Here is a 17,028-nt window from a genome sequence, read left to right as displayed (position 1 = left end):
GTGGACAGTAAGCTAAGTAGAGTGTCACCAATAGAATGGAGGCAAAATATGGGGCATCTGGGTGGCTCAGTTGATTAAGCGTCCGACTTCACCTCAGGTCATGATCTCGCAGTCTGTGAGTCTGAGCCCCACGTCAGGCTCTGTGCTGATACCTCAGAGCCTGGAGCCTGCTTCGGATTCTGTGTCTCCCTCTCTCTCTGTCCCTCCCCTGTTCGTGCTCTGTCTCTTTTTCTCTCTCGAAAATAAACAAACATTAGAATGCAAGAAAAATAAAATCTATATTCATTCTAGAGAAGGCAAGGGAGGGAGGATGGAAAAGAGAGTGGCCTGACTCTTATTTGGGAACATAGAAGATCCTCTATTTCTGTAGTTTCATAGATACATAGCTACATCCTAAAGACAATCCTTGTCTAGTCTGTTTGCCAACAACAGAGCACATCAGGGCAGATGCTTATTCATTGAAAGCCTGACAGGGCCTCATTTCTGTGGGTGTTTTTGCTATGTTCACTATTGGTTTTCAGGAGTTCAATGAACATTATTTAAAAATGCCCAGCACTGTTAAAAGTGGAGACTTGTAAAAAAACAAAAAACAAAAACTGAAAATGATGAGAAAAGTGATGGGTGATGCTCAAAAATAGATGACAAACGTGACTGATTAGAAAATCCCTCTATCTGGATTCCTTCTTGAGGATTGATACTGGAAGAAAAAGTTTTCTGTTCAAATAGATGAAAGGCTTAAAAGAATAAAACACATCCTGAGTCTAATGTGTTATGGGCTCACACATAGAAAACAGAAAGAATACCTCAGACCTCTCAATTCAAGGACAGTTTTGACATAAAAATAATTTAACTTCTTTTTTAATATTGTAAAAATGGTGACATATATTTTACCACCAACACATAGCATTCCTCATATAGAACTTGATCACAGAACCAAGCCAACATTCAGGGAAGTATCCTCAGAAGAAGCTGAAATTCAGAGCATTAAATAACTGCACAGAAGGAAACTATATACAAGAACATAAAAGCCCTGTTTTCTTTATGGATGTACTTTCTCAATGCTAGAGTTTTTCCTTTATTAAACACTTCCAGATGCATAACATGTAGAGTAGTACTAAGCCACCACTGTCAGTCTTGCTTCTTAACCTCCTAGGAAGTTGTCAGCGTATCTGTAGGGTTTGGGAAGTAAATGTAGAGCATATAATTTGTTCAGTTAAACCTCTTTTTACCAGCTTACAATAGCTTTGGTTAGTATATATGATCTCTCCAGCCTTTAATACCTGGTCAACCTCCCTATCTTTGCTGCTTTCCTGATAATTGTTCTCTCTTAGAAAGCAAGGTAACTAAAGCTGGTTTTTTTTCTTAAATTTTTTAATGTTTTTTTTTTTTTTGAGAGAGAGAGAGAGAGAGAGACAGAGCATGAGTGGGGGGAGAGACAGTGAGAGAGGGAGATACAAAATCCAAAGCAGGCTCCAGTGTCTGAGCTGTCAGCACAGAGCCCAACGCGGGGCTCGAAGTCACGCACCATGAGATCATGACCTGAGCTGAAGTCGGACACTTAACTGATTGAGCCACCCAGGTGCCCCTAAAGCAGTTTAAAAAAGAAAAGTCATTGTTCTCTTCCAAGACTTCCCAAAAGTCTACAGGTTGAGACTATGTATTGAAGAGAAAATAAATTGCTCACCAAAGCTCAATAACTTGTGTAGTTGCTGTGCCTTTCTATTATCTGTCCAATAAGACAATTGAGTAAGGTGTTGTACTTGGCCAAACTACCGTCCATGAGTCACTACTCAAAACGGTCAACAGCATTGCTGATGACAGTGGACATGCATTTCCACCGGAGGTAGAGTATTGTCTGTCAAACTGCAGTACTTGTTACACTATGATTGCAGCCGGATTTACACTTCCTCTGTAAAATGCACTGTACATATCACTCACTATTGGCTAAAACATTGTTAATTCCTAACGTTTTCCCTTTTAGCATTTAAACATAAATGCCCAATTCATATATTCTCATTGTACTGTAAGTTTAAATTTAATACATAAACATCATCAGCTTAACACACAAAAATCAAGTAAAAAAGTCTCAAAGATCCCAGAGACATCTTTTTTTTTTTTCAACGTTTTATTTTTTTGGGGACAGAGAGAGACAGAGCATGAACGGGGGAGGGGCAGAGAGAGAGGGAGACACAGAATCGGAAACAGGCTCCAGGCTCTGAGCCATCAGCCCAGAGCCTGACGCGGGGCTCGAACTCACCGACCGCGAGATTGTGACCTGGTTGAAGTCGGACGCTTAACCGACTGCGCCACCCAGGCGCCCCCCCAGAGACATCTTTAATAACAACTCTCTCACAATATAGTACTTGAGGGATACTTATTTTTCATATACTACTTAAACTAAGTGTTAACCATTAGTTTAAAAACTACTGCATTAGGGACACCTGGGGGCTCAATCTGTTGAGCGTCTGTCGTCAGCTTCAGATCTCATGGCTTGTGAGGTAGAGCCCTGCATCAGGCTCTCTGTTGTCAGCACGAAGCCCACTTCAGATCCTCTGTCCCCCTCTCTCTGCCCTCCCCTGATCACTCTCTTTCTCTCAAAAATAAAAAATAAACTTTTTAAAAAATCAACTGCTTTACATATATATATATTTATTTTAAAAGGCAATGGACTGTTGTAACTTTGTGATAAGGCCCAATATAATACCTAGAATTAAAGAATAAGTAAAAATACAAGGAAAGAAATTTGAAAAACACAGAAAACTTATGAATAAACAAGAATAATATGCTGATGTGAAGGTTTAAAATATGAGTAACTTTAAGAAAAAGTATGAGGTGGGATATTGATTTTCTGATAAACAGGATCATAGTTACACAGTGCATCTTCCCAGCTTTCCTGTGCTACCACCATTATTATACCTTCTTTGCTGGGCCAGTACAAACCAGTAAAGAGACAATATGATATTACTAGTTGTTTCTGGATTCTATTCATTTCTTAATAAATAATCTTGCCTCTATCATTCTTAGTAATATTTCTAATTACAGAATTTTGGAGGCAGTTTCTGTGTTAACAAGTATATAGTATCGCTAGACATGGGAGATGATATCACACTGGGGATTGGACTTCCAGTGATCTTCTAATAGGTCCTCTAATAGATCCTCTATGGAGTCTTAAGGTCCTATGGAGATACCTCAGGGGCCAGCATGGGGGAGGTGTAGCTAACATTATATCCAATTTCATTTACTACGTTTCCTCATAAGATGGAAAAGTTCAGGGGCACCTGGGTGGCTCAGTCGGTTAAGCATACAACTTCAGCTCAGGTCATGATCTCACGGGTCGTGAGTTCGAGCCCCACGTTGGGCTCTGTGCTGATAGCTCAGAGCCTGGAGCCTGCTTCCAGTTCTGTGTCTCCCTCTTTCTGTGCCCCTCCCCTGATTGCACTCTGTCTCTGTCTCTCAAAAATAATAATAATAATAATAAATAAATAAAAAAGATTGAACAGTTCAGCTTCTTTAAGAAATATTGGAAAGCCCCTGAACTGCTTGATCTCCAAGACTGGTATTAGCTTTAATATATTATGGCCCACAAAGTCCTCAGGGAAAATGTTAAAAAGTCCTGGGGATAAGAATATTAGTGTATGTAAAGAGATAAACCTCAATAAAAGTCCTCAACCAGGTCAAGTTGACAGATATCCATTATAATCATTATGAACATTTATAAAGAATCTTCTGTAGAGAATTCTACAATAAGCCCTAGAGATACACAGATACAAACCAGAACCCCAACCATGAAGCTCATAAATGACATTGGTAGAAGTGCACTCCCAACACACTCCCTCAGGAAGTAGGATACAATTATACCATGAGACCACTTAGCAGTTAGGGTCAGGATTTGCCCACAAGAGTCAGCTGATCCTTAACCCACTGCACTCATATGACCGCCCCCAATCAAATTGGTATCCATCCTCAGAAAGGCAGTTATTTAAGAAGCTTATTTCCTTTCTAAGTTTATCTTCTCGGACCTTGAGCCTTAATAATTTCAGTAAAAAAAAAAAAAAAAAAAAAAAAAAAGACTTTTAGTATTCCAAAGTTCACTTACCCCTAGATTTTGCCAGTATTTCTAGCACGACTTTAAAGTCAAAAGGTTGGTGCTTTGTGGATGTTTTACCTTATGGTCATATCATGTACATCTAAAAAATACCAGCTGGATTCTAGAGCCCCTGAGACACAAATTGGAGTTTCATAATTCCTATAAGGGTTACACAAACAACTTACCTTTGATAGCTGCCGGAACTGACCTAAGATCCTGGAATGCTGGGAAAGAACTGTATCAATTTTCCAGGCATATTTAATTCTAGCATCTTAAGGATCAAAAATAAGAACACAACTCTGGTCCTGTAACAGACTTGAAGGAGGGATTCCTAAGAGATTTTGTTCTCCCATTCACTGCTACAAGGGCCAAAGAGGATGCTGGAGATAGAGCTATAATGGAGAATTCCTCTGACTCTCTCTACCTTGTAAGAACTCTAAAACACTAGACTTACTAAAAATGAAGGCAACGCGGTATGATTCCAAGAGATTATGGGATGTGGGTGGCTTTTCCCTCCTCCCCTTTTACTCCTCTTACATGTGACCCCTTTGATAAAGAAAGAAAAAATAGACTCTACCCCTGCCACAACTTCCAGTTAGATATATTCTGACTCTCAAATGTACCATAATGTGCAAACTAGAGCTGGCTACAATTCATCCCATTTACTCAGCCACTTAGCCTAAATGTGAAAATTGTACTTAAATATGTGCTGACCACATTTCAAATAGAAGAATAAAAACTTTGTGTACATAACCCAGAAGCCTAGAATTTCTAAAATCTAAAATTTTTTTTATCCAAAGGAACAGACACAGTTTGGGGCATTCCTGGAAATCAGACTAAGCAATCAGGCTAGAGAACACAATAAAGAACCCATTTCAACTATCATGTGGTAACTGAAGTTAAAACGGACACGACAGGTGAAATGATGTCAAAATCGTGATCGTGATTTCAAACAATTCTTGATTCTGAGAAATTACAAAGGATGAGCACAAAATCCCCAGCTGATAAATTCAATTATATTTAGTTCATGTATTCTAGCTGTTAGAATACTGGCTTCGGGGCGCCTGGGTGGCGCAGTCGGTTAAGCGTCCGACTTCAGCCAGGTCACGATCTCGCGGTCCATGAGTTCGAGCCCTGCGTCGGGCTCTGGGCTGATGGCTCAGAGCCTGGAGCCTGTTTCCGATTCTGTGTCTCCCTCTCTCTCTGCCCCTCGCCCGTTCATGCTCTGTCTCTCTGTCCCAAAAATAAATAAACATTGAAAAAAAAATTTTTTTTTAAATAAAAAAAAAAGAATACTGGCTTCAAGCTCCTAACTGAATTGATCTACTAAATAACTAATAATGACTAATACAAATGTGAAATTTATTAAATTGCTTTAAATAATTGTTTTAAATTGTTTTAAATTAAATTGTTTTAAAAGCTCATAGGACATTCTAGTCTTCAAATATAGGTGGAAGAAATTACTTGCTTCCCTCCATTAATCTCTTCCATTGCGAACAGAAGTCAAGAAATCAGCTAGGAATTGAACTGGGAAGAGGCTGACCGAAGTCCCACTATTCAGCTCAGTTCCTCCTCCTTGTGGTCACAGAGGGAAGGTGTCTGCCATCTGGTGGCATTTCTTTAAGGAATCCTATACCTAAGAGACTCACAGAGTAGTCATTTGAAAGAATATATGATACCGGTGAAAAGTGGTCGATTTTAATTTGTGAGTAATTCCATATCCTTCTGCTTCCCACTCTTCTGCATCCCTCCTTTTTAAAGGTCAGTTTTAAAATATTTTTTAACTGCAAGAGTGCTGAACACATCCCAAATGAAACAATAACTATACATAGCTAAGCATTCAATATGCAGGTATACCATAGTCATTGTTAACACACATTGGGGAAAAAAGTATTAAATATCATGAGTGGATATTCACGGCATGGATCTTCACCCATACTGGCAAGCCACAGAGGGTGGGGATGCTTCTGTGTTGAGCAGTCACATATTGGCTACAGCCTGTAGCCCAGACTAACCCATGCATTGTTTTCACATTCTCAGCTTCCATCAAATCACCAAGCAATGTTTATAAAGTGGTAGGATGGAATAAAAACACTTTTTCATAATAGGTTTTGGATGGTTTCCACCGAAGATAACAAAGATTGATGTCATTTTGATGAGTGTCTAGTGTGGTTCCCCCTGAAGCAGGAAATGGCCCCCCTGGACTGTAAAACAGTCCTCATTCTGGCATGTTTCCCCACCACCAGCTCTCCATTTACCTAATTTCATCTAGAGAGGATGCCTTCCTTCTCCATTCCTAGAGCTAATTTTGACATTCAAATAGTGGTTTTGTAAACGTCATGTAGTTGATTTTGCACAGTTAGAAACCAATCATAAGCGCAATAGGTTATTATGGCCCTGCAAGGCTACTTGTATCTGTACGTTTATCAAGTGAGCCAGGAAGAATCAACCCCTATGCAGAACGCATACCCTTTTCTTAAATAATTCCCAGTTCATAGAAAAACAGAATTACCCAGGTAAGAAAGAGAAAAGAAGACTTGAAGAAATAACTTCTTAATAATTTTTAGACAAGAAACGCAGAAGAGAAGCTAAGAAACAAGAACATTGCTTCAAGAGGCAATTTGTCCCTGGTCCTTTGGGTGACAGGGCATTTTGCCAGCTGTCATTACTGGACCAACTAAGTGTTACACCCAAACTGCTGTGCTCATTAGGACTGAAATCATGTAACACGAATGCTTTGAGGTGCTTGGATGTCACATTGTATTGTCTGGCCTTAGGAGAGGAGAGGAAAGCCTGCTATTCTCATTTAAATAACATTTATAGCATTTTAATTTGCTTTCTTTCTGCAAACCATTTCTGACTGTTCTTTACCTTACATAATTGAAAATCTACACATATTATGCCCTTACTCAATGCACTCCATCCATTCATTGTGCAACGGGTTAGGAAAAACGTACAGCATAAGTGAAAAACCATGTTAGTAGGAAATACACGCCTTATATGATAAAGTAAATTTATGTTAGCAAGGTAATATAAAGGTCTTCCCACATGATGGAAAAGGGTGCACAACCTTAAAGCTACAGTAACATGTATTTCTGCCAAAAATTGAGAAGATATCACAAAGCCTATCACCAGAGGCTGTATTACTCACATACATGAATCAGAGGTACTTTTATTTGCCTACATTTATTCTTTTTTTTTTTGTATACAGTAATTTTCATAGACTTGCAGGGTGTATAGGAACATTGAAAGTTATATAGTATATCTTTATTATCTCCAGCTAAACTCTCCAAGCTGATGAGTAGCTGTGCTCCATTTCATCATTATCAATGAATGTAGAGGAGACAAGTGCAAGGACACTGTTTAGTACCACCAGACAGGAAGTTTGGACTCTTATCCAGCCCAAATCTCACTGTGTTCAGAAGAAATGTAGAAGAATAAATCACCATCCGATTTATCACAAACCTTATATATTAAAGCCGCTTTTTTGTTTCAGTTGGGTATCAGTATAGGTAAATCAGGTATCAATATACATTTATCTGACCATAAATTCTTGGCATGCCAAAGCCAGGTGAGGTTATGCAAAGCAGCTTTTTATACATTGCTAGCACTTTTATTTGTAATCAAAACACAGATTTTCTCATATTATGATTTCTCCTACTGTGAATTTCTCTAGCCTCCACCCCCAGAGAAAAGAATAATAAAGTCCTAGTATTTACCATATGAAAGAAATTGTGGTCATGTGCTCCAAAGCACACAGTTCTTTTTCGAGGTCACACTTGTCATGACTAAATTTATGCGATTTTTACATTTTATTTATTTTTGAGAGACAGAGAGAGAGAGACAGAGCACAAGCAGGGGACGGGCAGAGAGAGAGGGAGATACAGAATCTGAAGCAGGCTCCAGGCTCCGAGCCATCAGCACAGAGCCCGATGCGGGGCTGGAACCCACGAACGGTGAGATCATGACCCAAGCCGAAGTCAGTTGCTTAACCGACTGAGTCACCCAGGTGCCCCAAATTTATGCTATTTTTAAATAAATGTCTGTCATTCTCATTGAAATGTAAGCTCCATGAGGGCAGATACCAAGTTTGCCTTGTTCATCAGCATATTCCCAGTAGCTAGCATGATATTTGGCACACAGCAGGCTCTTTAAACCTAGAGAAGCAACAAATGCCCTTCAAAATCATTCTAGTCCAATACTCCTCATTTTAAGGATATGAAAATAGAGCCTATAAAAGTCATTCTTTTGGGAAATGACTTGTCCAAGATTGTAAAACATGTTAATAACAAAGCCAGGATTATAACTCTGGATTCTTTATTGCCCATTCACATTCTCTATCCATTACAGCTTAGAGGTTCTTGTAACTAATATCCTGGGAAAACAACACTACTGATGAGTAGGGTACAGAAACATTTCTGATCTAAATATCTTTTGGTTGGCTGCCTGGCTCCCAGTGTTCTTTACCAGTTAGAACACAGAAACCCTCCTATAAATATGCCTGGTTTATACACACTTGATGCAGGGCTCCAAGAACAAAACCCAAAACAAGATTCTACAGCCACAGCAAACAGCCAATTTATTCACTCCTGTGAGGGTCAAGTTTTACCGAGGCCAAGCCACGGGATGTCAGCTGAACATCTATGGTTCAGCTACTACTAAAGCAAATATTGTGCTAAGCAGAGCTTCAATTTGTATGGCTTTTTCATTTCATTATGGGGTTTCTTTAAAGCAAATATTCAAAAACTAGAATTTCTCCAAGCACATGAAAAAAGTAAATGTAAATTTTCGGGAAGCAACAAAGGTGACTTAAAATTAGATTATGGTGATGGTTACCCAACTCTATAAATTTATTTAATTTTTTTTAATTCATACACTTAAAATGGGTAAGTATTATAAATTATGCTTCAATAAAACTGTTAAAAAATAAGTGTAAAAATGAGGGGCGCCTGGGTGGCTCAGTCGGTTACGTGTCTGACTTCAGCTCAGGTCACGATCTCACAATTCCTGAGTTTGAGCCCCGAGTCAGGATCTGTGCTGACAGTGTGGAGCCTGGAGCCCTCTTCGAGTTCTGTCTCTCCCTTCTCTGCCCCTCCTCTAGCCCTGCTCACACACTCCCACCCTCCCTCTCTCTCTCTCTCTCTCTCTCTCTCTCTCTGTCTCAAAAATAAATAAACATTTAAAAAAAATAAGTGTGAAAATAAGTCAGACAGTTAAAGCACTTCTTTTAGAAAACATGTGGAATCAAAACTGTAAAGACATATCCTCATACTTTTAATCCCAAATTCTAACCACTTCAATCATGGTTTACCCACAAGGTCAAAAGTTTTTCCTTCAAATTTGGTAAAAACAATTTATTAGACTAATATAAATATCTATAAAGAACCAATCTCCATTGATATAGCACTAAGAGATACTGACTCATTTTGATTATCTGAATGAATGATCTGCAGATATATTTGCTTAACTAACCATAGTATTCTAATCCAAAATCTGCCATTAACTAGCCTTTGGGTTTTGAACAAGTTATATACATCTCCAGGGCTAAGTTTTCCCACCTATATCATGCATCCGCATGGACCAGGTTAGAGTTAAGTAGTGCATAATATATTAAAAAGAATAATAACTATTATCTAATGAATAACCACTAAAATCCCACACTTTATGCAAATTATCAACTTCTGAGGAAGGTAGTTAGTATATGACACTTTTTTGTGGATGAGGAACCTGGAATATAGAGAAGGTCCCACAGTTACTTAGTAGTAGACCCAGGATTCCAGTCCTGTCCAGCCCAAAACCTATATTCATTCTCTATTGCTTATTAGACTTTGTGCTTTTGATTTTGTCAGATGTGGGCATGAATCGTGACCCTGCCTTTACTATGTTAAGTTAGCCACCTTCTCTGTGTCCAGTTTCTTCATCTGTAAATATGAGATTAGTAGCACTTAACTCCCAAGGTTGTTGGGAAGATTAAATAAGAGTGCTTCCCCTACAATTACAAACCATTCAATAATAGTCTTTCCCATCCCTTTTCCACAAAAGTTCCTTCCTGTGTTAAAAAAAAAAAAAATCTCTAAATTCTACGACTTCCTTGTAGCCTACCTGGATAAACTTCACTGGGACTGAGTTCTATCAAAAGCAATTAAAGTGAACACAAACAACAGGGCATTGGCCCTTTGCTATCAGTCCTTGGCTCTGTGACGGAAACTGTCAACAAGAGTGTCAACTTCAAGGGGTGGGCATGTGTCCACAGGAACTGAGCTGAGGTCACAGACTTGTCTCACTCTGCCCTACAAACAGATGTCTGGGTGACAACTCTTAGTCACCGCAAACCAGGGTTAAAGCCAAACCAGGTGGGAAGCTCCATATCTCCTTTCTAATCCTCCGGGCCAGGCCATTCATTCCCTAAGACAATACCTCACTAACCATAATTCAAAATAACTTGTTTCCTCCCAGGATACTATGTTCAAAATACTGCCTTTATTTTGATGATGTCTGATTATTCTGCAAACTAAAAAAATACCATAGCATTTCTATAATAGTGATTTGTCAGCAAGAAACATGTTTGATTCCATGTCTTAGATTGTACACCTTCAAATGTCTACCTCTTCATTACATCTGGTGAAAACTGATGTAATGTGGAGCTCTAGTGGTGGCAAGAAAGTAAAGCAGCCATTAGTGAGAACCAACAAAAGGCCAAGGAAATCACCAATTCATCATTTATTTGTGTGTTCTTAGGGTAAAATCACCATTTATTATGAAGTTAATATGTTAAGAAGAAAACATTTCAAAACGATGTTCCAAGAAAATATAAGGTGCCCTCTAAATGTAATGGCTTTCCTCCAGATTACAAATTAGACCTCAATAACTAACTTGCATCAAACATCAAGAAGCAGATTTAACTACAAAAAACAACTCAGTGCTGCGGTTGTCGCTTTTCTAAATTTTACCAAGTTCACTAAGAATCCTATTAATTAAACAGGTTTGTTTTTCACACAGCTAACAAGAATACTACATACAGAAAATGCAGAGTCTAAGTGGTATGATCAGTGAAGTCCTGTACCAACTGTCTTGGGAATTTAAATAATCCCTACAGGCTGATGAGGTTGTTGGAAGTTAATTCCTGCACTAGAAAAGTGCCTTCCTTGAATTTCTGACTTCTGAGGTCTTTCCCAACTGAAAAAAAACAAGAATGAAATCTCCAATGTCAAACATTAACTCTTTGTTTTCTTGTTATCTAATGTGTATCTCTTCTCAATTGAAACAAACAAACAAACCAGCTCGGTTATGGTCAACAATGCAGCAGAACATAAATGGTAAAATTTTCATGATGTACAACCAGGAGCTAACATTTGAAACTTCTAACCTTGGTGCCCGGTTTAGTTGTGTCAAAACACGTTCTCGTGAGAAAAAAAAAATCCAGAATATGAAAAAACACAGGAACTAGCCTTTCTGAATATCAGTATCATCTAAAATATCATGTTCCTGAAAATTAAAGAAAAGGTAACAGACTCATTTTTCTATAGTGATGATGAAAAAAGTGAAAACGCTTGTAAATGCATTAACAACATTTATCTGAAATAAAAATCTCAAAACTTATGGGAGCTTTTCATGGCTTATATCAGCTGAATCCGCTAGAGGTTTTCCAGTAGACAAATTCCAATGCCTCCCAAACTGTTAGACCCATAGATGACTGACTACCAAGCCTCAGAGATCTGTGAATGAAGATTTAATGATTACATAGGAGTTTCTATTCACTGATGTCTCTCTTCTCCATCCTTCTATTAATATGCTGTCATTAAAACAGTTCCCTAAAGCTACACAGAAAAATGAAAAGACAGAACAGCCTTTTCTGAGAAGTCATCAAGAATGCAATAGTTCATAATAAGAAGCTCAAGATAAAGAATTTTATTTTCTTTCAGTCCTCATCATTAGCTGTAGGATAGGAGAGAGAACCTTTTTGATAGAAAAGAATAAAAGCAGGTGAGGAGGTTAGGGTAATTTACTAACATAACCGTATGTCAAAGGGAACAAATGGAGATCTGTACTAATGCAGTATGAGCCACCAGGGAATTCAGAATCTAACATGTTCTGCAGTCCTTTTCACCACAGACATTAAAACTGAATAAAAAGGAAGAATATTTTTCAAATCTGTGAATCTAAAAACTTAGTGTATGCCATCTTGCGTGTATTTTTCTTGGTGATTATCTTTATCTCCTTTGCTTTCCCCTAACAGGCCTTGGTATGCTGCTTAAAATAATATTTGGGGCTTTATTTGCCATTCTTTTGACTGAGACATGTTGATTTTATTAAAGTAAGTTGGGCCTGCATTCTTTCTTTACTATTATTACAGGTAGACTTGACAGATACAGGACTTTGTTTTAAAAATACTCTGCTATGGAGGAAACCTTGTTAAAAAATAAGTTCCATTTTACCTGCTGGGCAGCTGCACTCTGAAGGTGCTTCTCTTGCGATTCTTATTTTAGCCATATGTTCATAGGATCTCTGCAGGAAAAGAAGAGGTATTGTCATCAGTAGCATTGTGGAGAAACAGATTCTTTAGGAACTCTCTGGCCATATGCTTGATTTACCAGCATTTGATAGCCTGCATAACTAACATTTACATATGTACTTGGACTTTAGTCAAAAGGTAACAGTACCCAAGCCCTAAAAAAAGAAATGACTTCTGACACCGTGTCAAGACTGCTGGACTTGTACAACATCTTTCTCCATTCTTCAACTACCACCACCCTCCACTTTCTCCCTCAGCTCAAGCACATGCAGTCAATGCCAAAACCTGGCTTTACCATGCTGGAGTTTTAGGTAACCTGTGGGTTTTAAAATACCCAATATTGTGTACATGAAGGTCAACTGTTTATCACATCATGCTGCAACTACTGCCACACAGCCTCTCTGTCGGAAGAGCAAGTTCCAGAAAACCCCCTAACTCTAGTCCAATGCCACCCCTGGTTTGATAAACGTAACCTAGATTCCTTTCAACTCGCAACTGCAATGGCGCTGCATGCATAAACACCCCTGCCACTGCATCCTTTATAAAAAAAATAAATAAGCTACATTTTTTTTCTTTTCAAACATTAAATATGAAAACATTTAATGTGTGAAATGATCAATTTAAAATCACATATAGGTTTACTTCATTTTTAAGAGCGATTACCATTTGTGTATTAATAACACCTATGGCACGAACCTTCTTATAATATATGAAGGACCTAACAGATGTTAGCTTTGCAAGGAATATTCTCCAAAAAATTGGAAAAGATTAGTATGTCACTCTAGAAAACTAAAAAGAGATAAAATGCCACGCTGCCTTTCTGGCCACCCTTCCCTCTTTCAGTCTTCCATATACGTTTAGCATGCAAACATTAAGAGTGAGGGAAGATGATAGAGACAGAGTGTGATATCAAAGGATGTGCATATACAAATAATAGGCTACAGTGAGCATAAATGGTCGCCTAGCGTATGCACACCCAGCCACACCAAGTATGCACACAGTACGGGTACAGGCTGATCGTGTACACAGAATCACGCCTGTGCAAGACATTATCCACGTGCAAAATACCCCAGCCTTTCACACCTGAGCCAGAAGTTGCTCCACTTTCTCTTGCACCACTGCTTTGAGCTGATCCAGGCGATCAGGGAGCAGATGAATGGAAGGGTCCCCTTTTGCGGATTCGAGAGCAGCGATCCTCGCCTGGAGGTCGTTGGTTTTCACCCCAAGGTACAGACAAGACATCAGGGCCACCACTGAGAGAAGGGCCGCCAGGGAGGTGCACGGCGGCACGGTCCAGGCACAACGCTGCCTCGGGTCCTCGGAGCCTGGCTCCCGGCCCCCACCTTTCCCCTCATGCTTCTTCACCAGCATCGTGGAGGGATCAGCTGCCTCGGCTTCGCCTCCCACTCTCTACCACTTCCAAGAATCTTGAAAGGAAAGAAAAAGGACGATTCCTCCAAAAGTTCAGTCTGGGTGGCTGCACAACTAGTTGGCGGAGATCGAGTCGGGGCACGGAGATGGAGCTCCGCTTTCCTCAGCGCCGAGACCAGCGGTCGTGGACCATCCTCTCCGCTCTCTTCTCTCCCCCCAGCTGGGAGTGAAAAGCACCCTCAGTCTGGGGACTGGTGGCAAAAAAGGTTAAAACCGGAATGAAACCCACCCGGATGGCCCTCCTAGCCCCTCAGAGGACGAACACCTCAGAAAGGGTCCTCGACAGCGCCCGCCCAGGCTCCAAGGGGACTGCGCGAGAGGCACAGCGAGGGGCCGCCGCTCGCCCTCGCCACCGAGCACCCGACCTGTTGCGTCTCTGTTAGTTTGCCTTATTTCTGCCTATTCAGTGTTTTTCCGCACGCCGACCTGTTTCCTACCTACATTCAGTTCCAGGCAGAAAGGCTGAGAGAAACCGCGAGAGCGCAGCGCAAAAGGGGTGGCTAACGGGGAAAGGAGACAGGAAAACGAAATAACCCAAGGAGCAAATTCGAGGGGCGAGGCTGAAGTCGCGGCTGCACGAAGTATCTCCGCAGCCTCGCGGGTGCGAGCCTTATATACCCTTCGGGATGCTCGTGTGTGAGTGTGTGCGTGTGTGTGCGCGCGCGCTCCGAGCACGACGTCCCTCCCCCGACCCCCTCCCGGCGCCCGGCCTCCAGCCCCCGGCTCCCGCAGCATTGCGCCCCCTTCCAAAGCCCGGGCAGAAGCCCGCCTCATTAGCATAATGTATTCACCTTCGCCCAGCCGGCGGGCTCCGCCGGAGACCCTCCAAGGGGGCGGAGAGCTCGGAGGGAGCTGAGCGGGAGGTCTGTATTAGCATAACACATGCAAATAGCGGAAGCGGCCACCGTGATTGGAGGGGAGCCTGGCGACCCCTCCCCCTCCACGGAGTAACTTCAGCGTCCCCTAAGGCCGCATCTCCCGCCTGGGCCAGGGGCCGGAGCGGGGTCTAGGTGGGGAAGGCGGCAACTTTGGCTTATCCTGACTCGGCCCAGCGCCCCGTCTTTATCCCCGTTAAATATGGAGAAATGGCCTCCAGGAGGGAAGAAGTGAAGCAGAAAGCTCTAGCTCTCCAGATCCTCGCTCAAAAGCAGTGGCCGGAGCTATTGCGAGTTCGCTCCTGTGCAGCCTTTCCCCCGCCTCCCTCGCTTTCCCATATGCCCAGAGGCGGAGTGTCTGACTGAGGTAAATGTCCCCACTTCCCTTCTCTTCCCACGGCCACGCTGCTGTCTCCGACAGGGGGAAGTTTTCTTTCCCCTCCCCCAGTTTCCTTCTGTCTTGATGGGGCTGGGTCTCCTCCCCGCTCGGTGCTCCTAGTCTGTACTAGGGTGCTAATGCGTTTTCCTGATTCCCCGTTTTGTGGGATTGTAAGAGGGAGCGTGGAAGTACATACAGTTCTCACGATTTAGGAAAGGACTGAAGAATGAGGTCAATTTTTCCTCTTACCTGACTCTCCTCCCTCTGGATCAAATTACAAGTTCTCTAATGGGCTTTTTGAAAGTAGGTAATAAGTAGCATTTTACATCTAATTGACTTTGGTGGGGGGGGGGGGGGAATCTCACCTTTTACTCCAAAAAGTCCCTTATCTCCTCCTCCCCATGGGAAATACCATATATTTTTCTTATCCTTCTTAATCAAGCTGATATCAGGTCGATGCTCATTAATGTAAAAACCAAGGAAATACTGCACCGAGCTGATCTTTCACAAATGTAAAGAATGTTGCCAAGGTAGAATGCAGGGTAAAGATGTTTCAACATCATTTGATGGCAGATACAGGAATGAAAAAAGTAGGGGATGCAACAGATACAACATAGCAGGAAAACAGTGAATTGTGCTGTAAAATCAAAACATTCCTTACATTCGTATTACAGAGTAGTTCTCAAAGGGTGGTCCCACATGGGCAACATCTTCAACTGAGAGTTTATGAAAATTTCAAATTCAGGGACCCCTCCCTGCATCTACTAACTCCGAAACGACTACTATTAATGAATCAGAAACACAAATCTCTCTTGTAAGGAGCCCTCCTAGTGATTTTGTTACAAACTTAAGTTTGAGAACCACTGGAGTAACACTTTACAAAAAATTTTTAAGTAAATTTTTTCATTTGAAACTCATAACCCTCTGGGGCGCCTGGGTGGCGCAGTGGGTTAAGCGTCCGACTTCAGCCAGGTCACGATCTCGGGGTCCGTGAGTTCGAGCCCCGCGTCGGGCTCTGGGCAGATGGCTCAGAGCCTGGAGCCTGTTTCCGAATCTGTGTCTCCCTCTCTCTCTGCCCCTCACCCATTCATGCTCTGTCTCTCTCTGTCCCAAAAATAAATAAACGTTGAAAAAAAAAAAGTTTAAAAAAAGAAACTCATAACCCTCTGATGCCAGTAAGGAATTATTGGCCCCATTTTATATGTAAGGAAACAATTTTCAAGTTACATGTAGTCGTGATGAAACGTGTTTCCAAGTAATGGCACCCAAGGAATAGGTACAAATTTGTTTAACATGTCAAGTCTTTCTGATTTTCCACTTACCTCTCTAAACCATTCCTTAGTCTCCTTTGCAGGCATTTCCTTCTGCCTGTTCTCTAAATGTTGGTGCTTCTTATGTCTTTATCTTATACCATCTTCTAACTCTGTACACAATCTCCAATAGTGCTCTCAATTACCATCCATAAACTGAAAAGTAATAACTATATATTCGCAAGCCCAAACCTCTCTCCCAAGCCTCAGACCCATAAAGCTAACTGCATGTTTGCTAATTCCACTTGGATGTCTCACAAGCAATTCAACTTAATCTGCATCCTACCTCCGAACCCTATGAACCCTATGTTTTTCTTTGTTTTCCATTTCAGCAAATGGAGCTGCCATCCATCCAGTGTCCCCAAGCCAAAATACCACTAAATAACCCTTGATTTCTGCCTTGCCCCTACCTCAATTCCTTCAATACTTTCTAT

General features: G+C 41.0%; 1 protein-coding gene across 18 annotated transcripts in view; it reads right to left on the bottom strand.

Moving 5' to 3' along the window:
* The window catches only part of COL25A1 (collagen type XXV alpha 1 chain), a 467,566-nt gene extending 452,869 nt beyond the window's left edge, over positions 1-14,697 (bottom strand). For 12 of the 18 annotated variants that reach the window (XM_019829103.3, XM_019829100.3, XM_019829102.3 and 9 more), the window contains exons 1-2: positions 13,683-14,696; positions 12,523-12,592 (exon numbers count right to left, since the gene is read on the bottom strand). In XM_019829103.3, the coding sequence (XP_019684662.2) occupies positions 12,523-12,592; positions 13,683-13,970 (358 nt within the window). In that variant the 5' untranslated portion in view covers positions 13,971-14,696. Of the gene's footprint in view, positions 1-12,522; positions 12,593-13,682 lie in introns of all 18 variants that reach the window. The other 6 variants (XM_019829116.3, XM_019829117.3, XM_045056017.1 and 3 more) reach the window with 2 other exon arrangements.
* Between the last annotated feature and the right edge of the window lie 2,331 nt (positions 14,698-17,028).

Source organism: Felis catus, chromosome B1, assembly GCF_018350175.1.
Source record: "Felis catus isolate Fca126 chromosome B1, F.catus_Fca126_mat1.0, whole genome shotgun sequence".
Taxonomy (NCBI): Eukaryota; Metazoa; Chordata; class Mammalia; order Carnivora; family Felidae; genus Felis; species Felis catus.
Note: the sequence above shows the minus strand (reverse complement) of the source record. Positions and strands in the feature narration are given on the sequence as shown.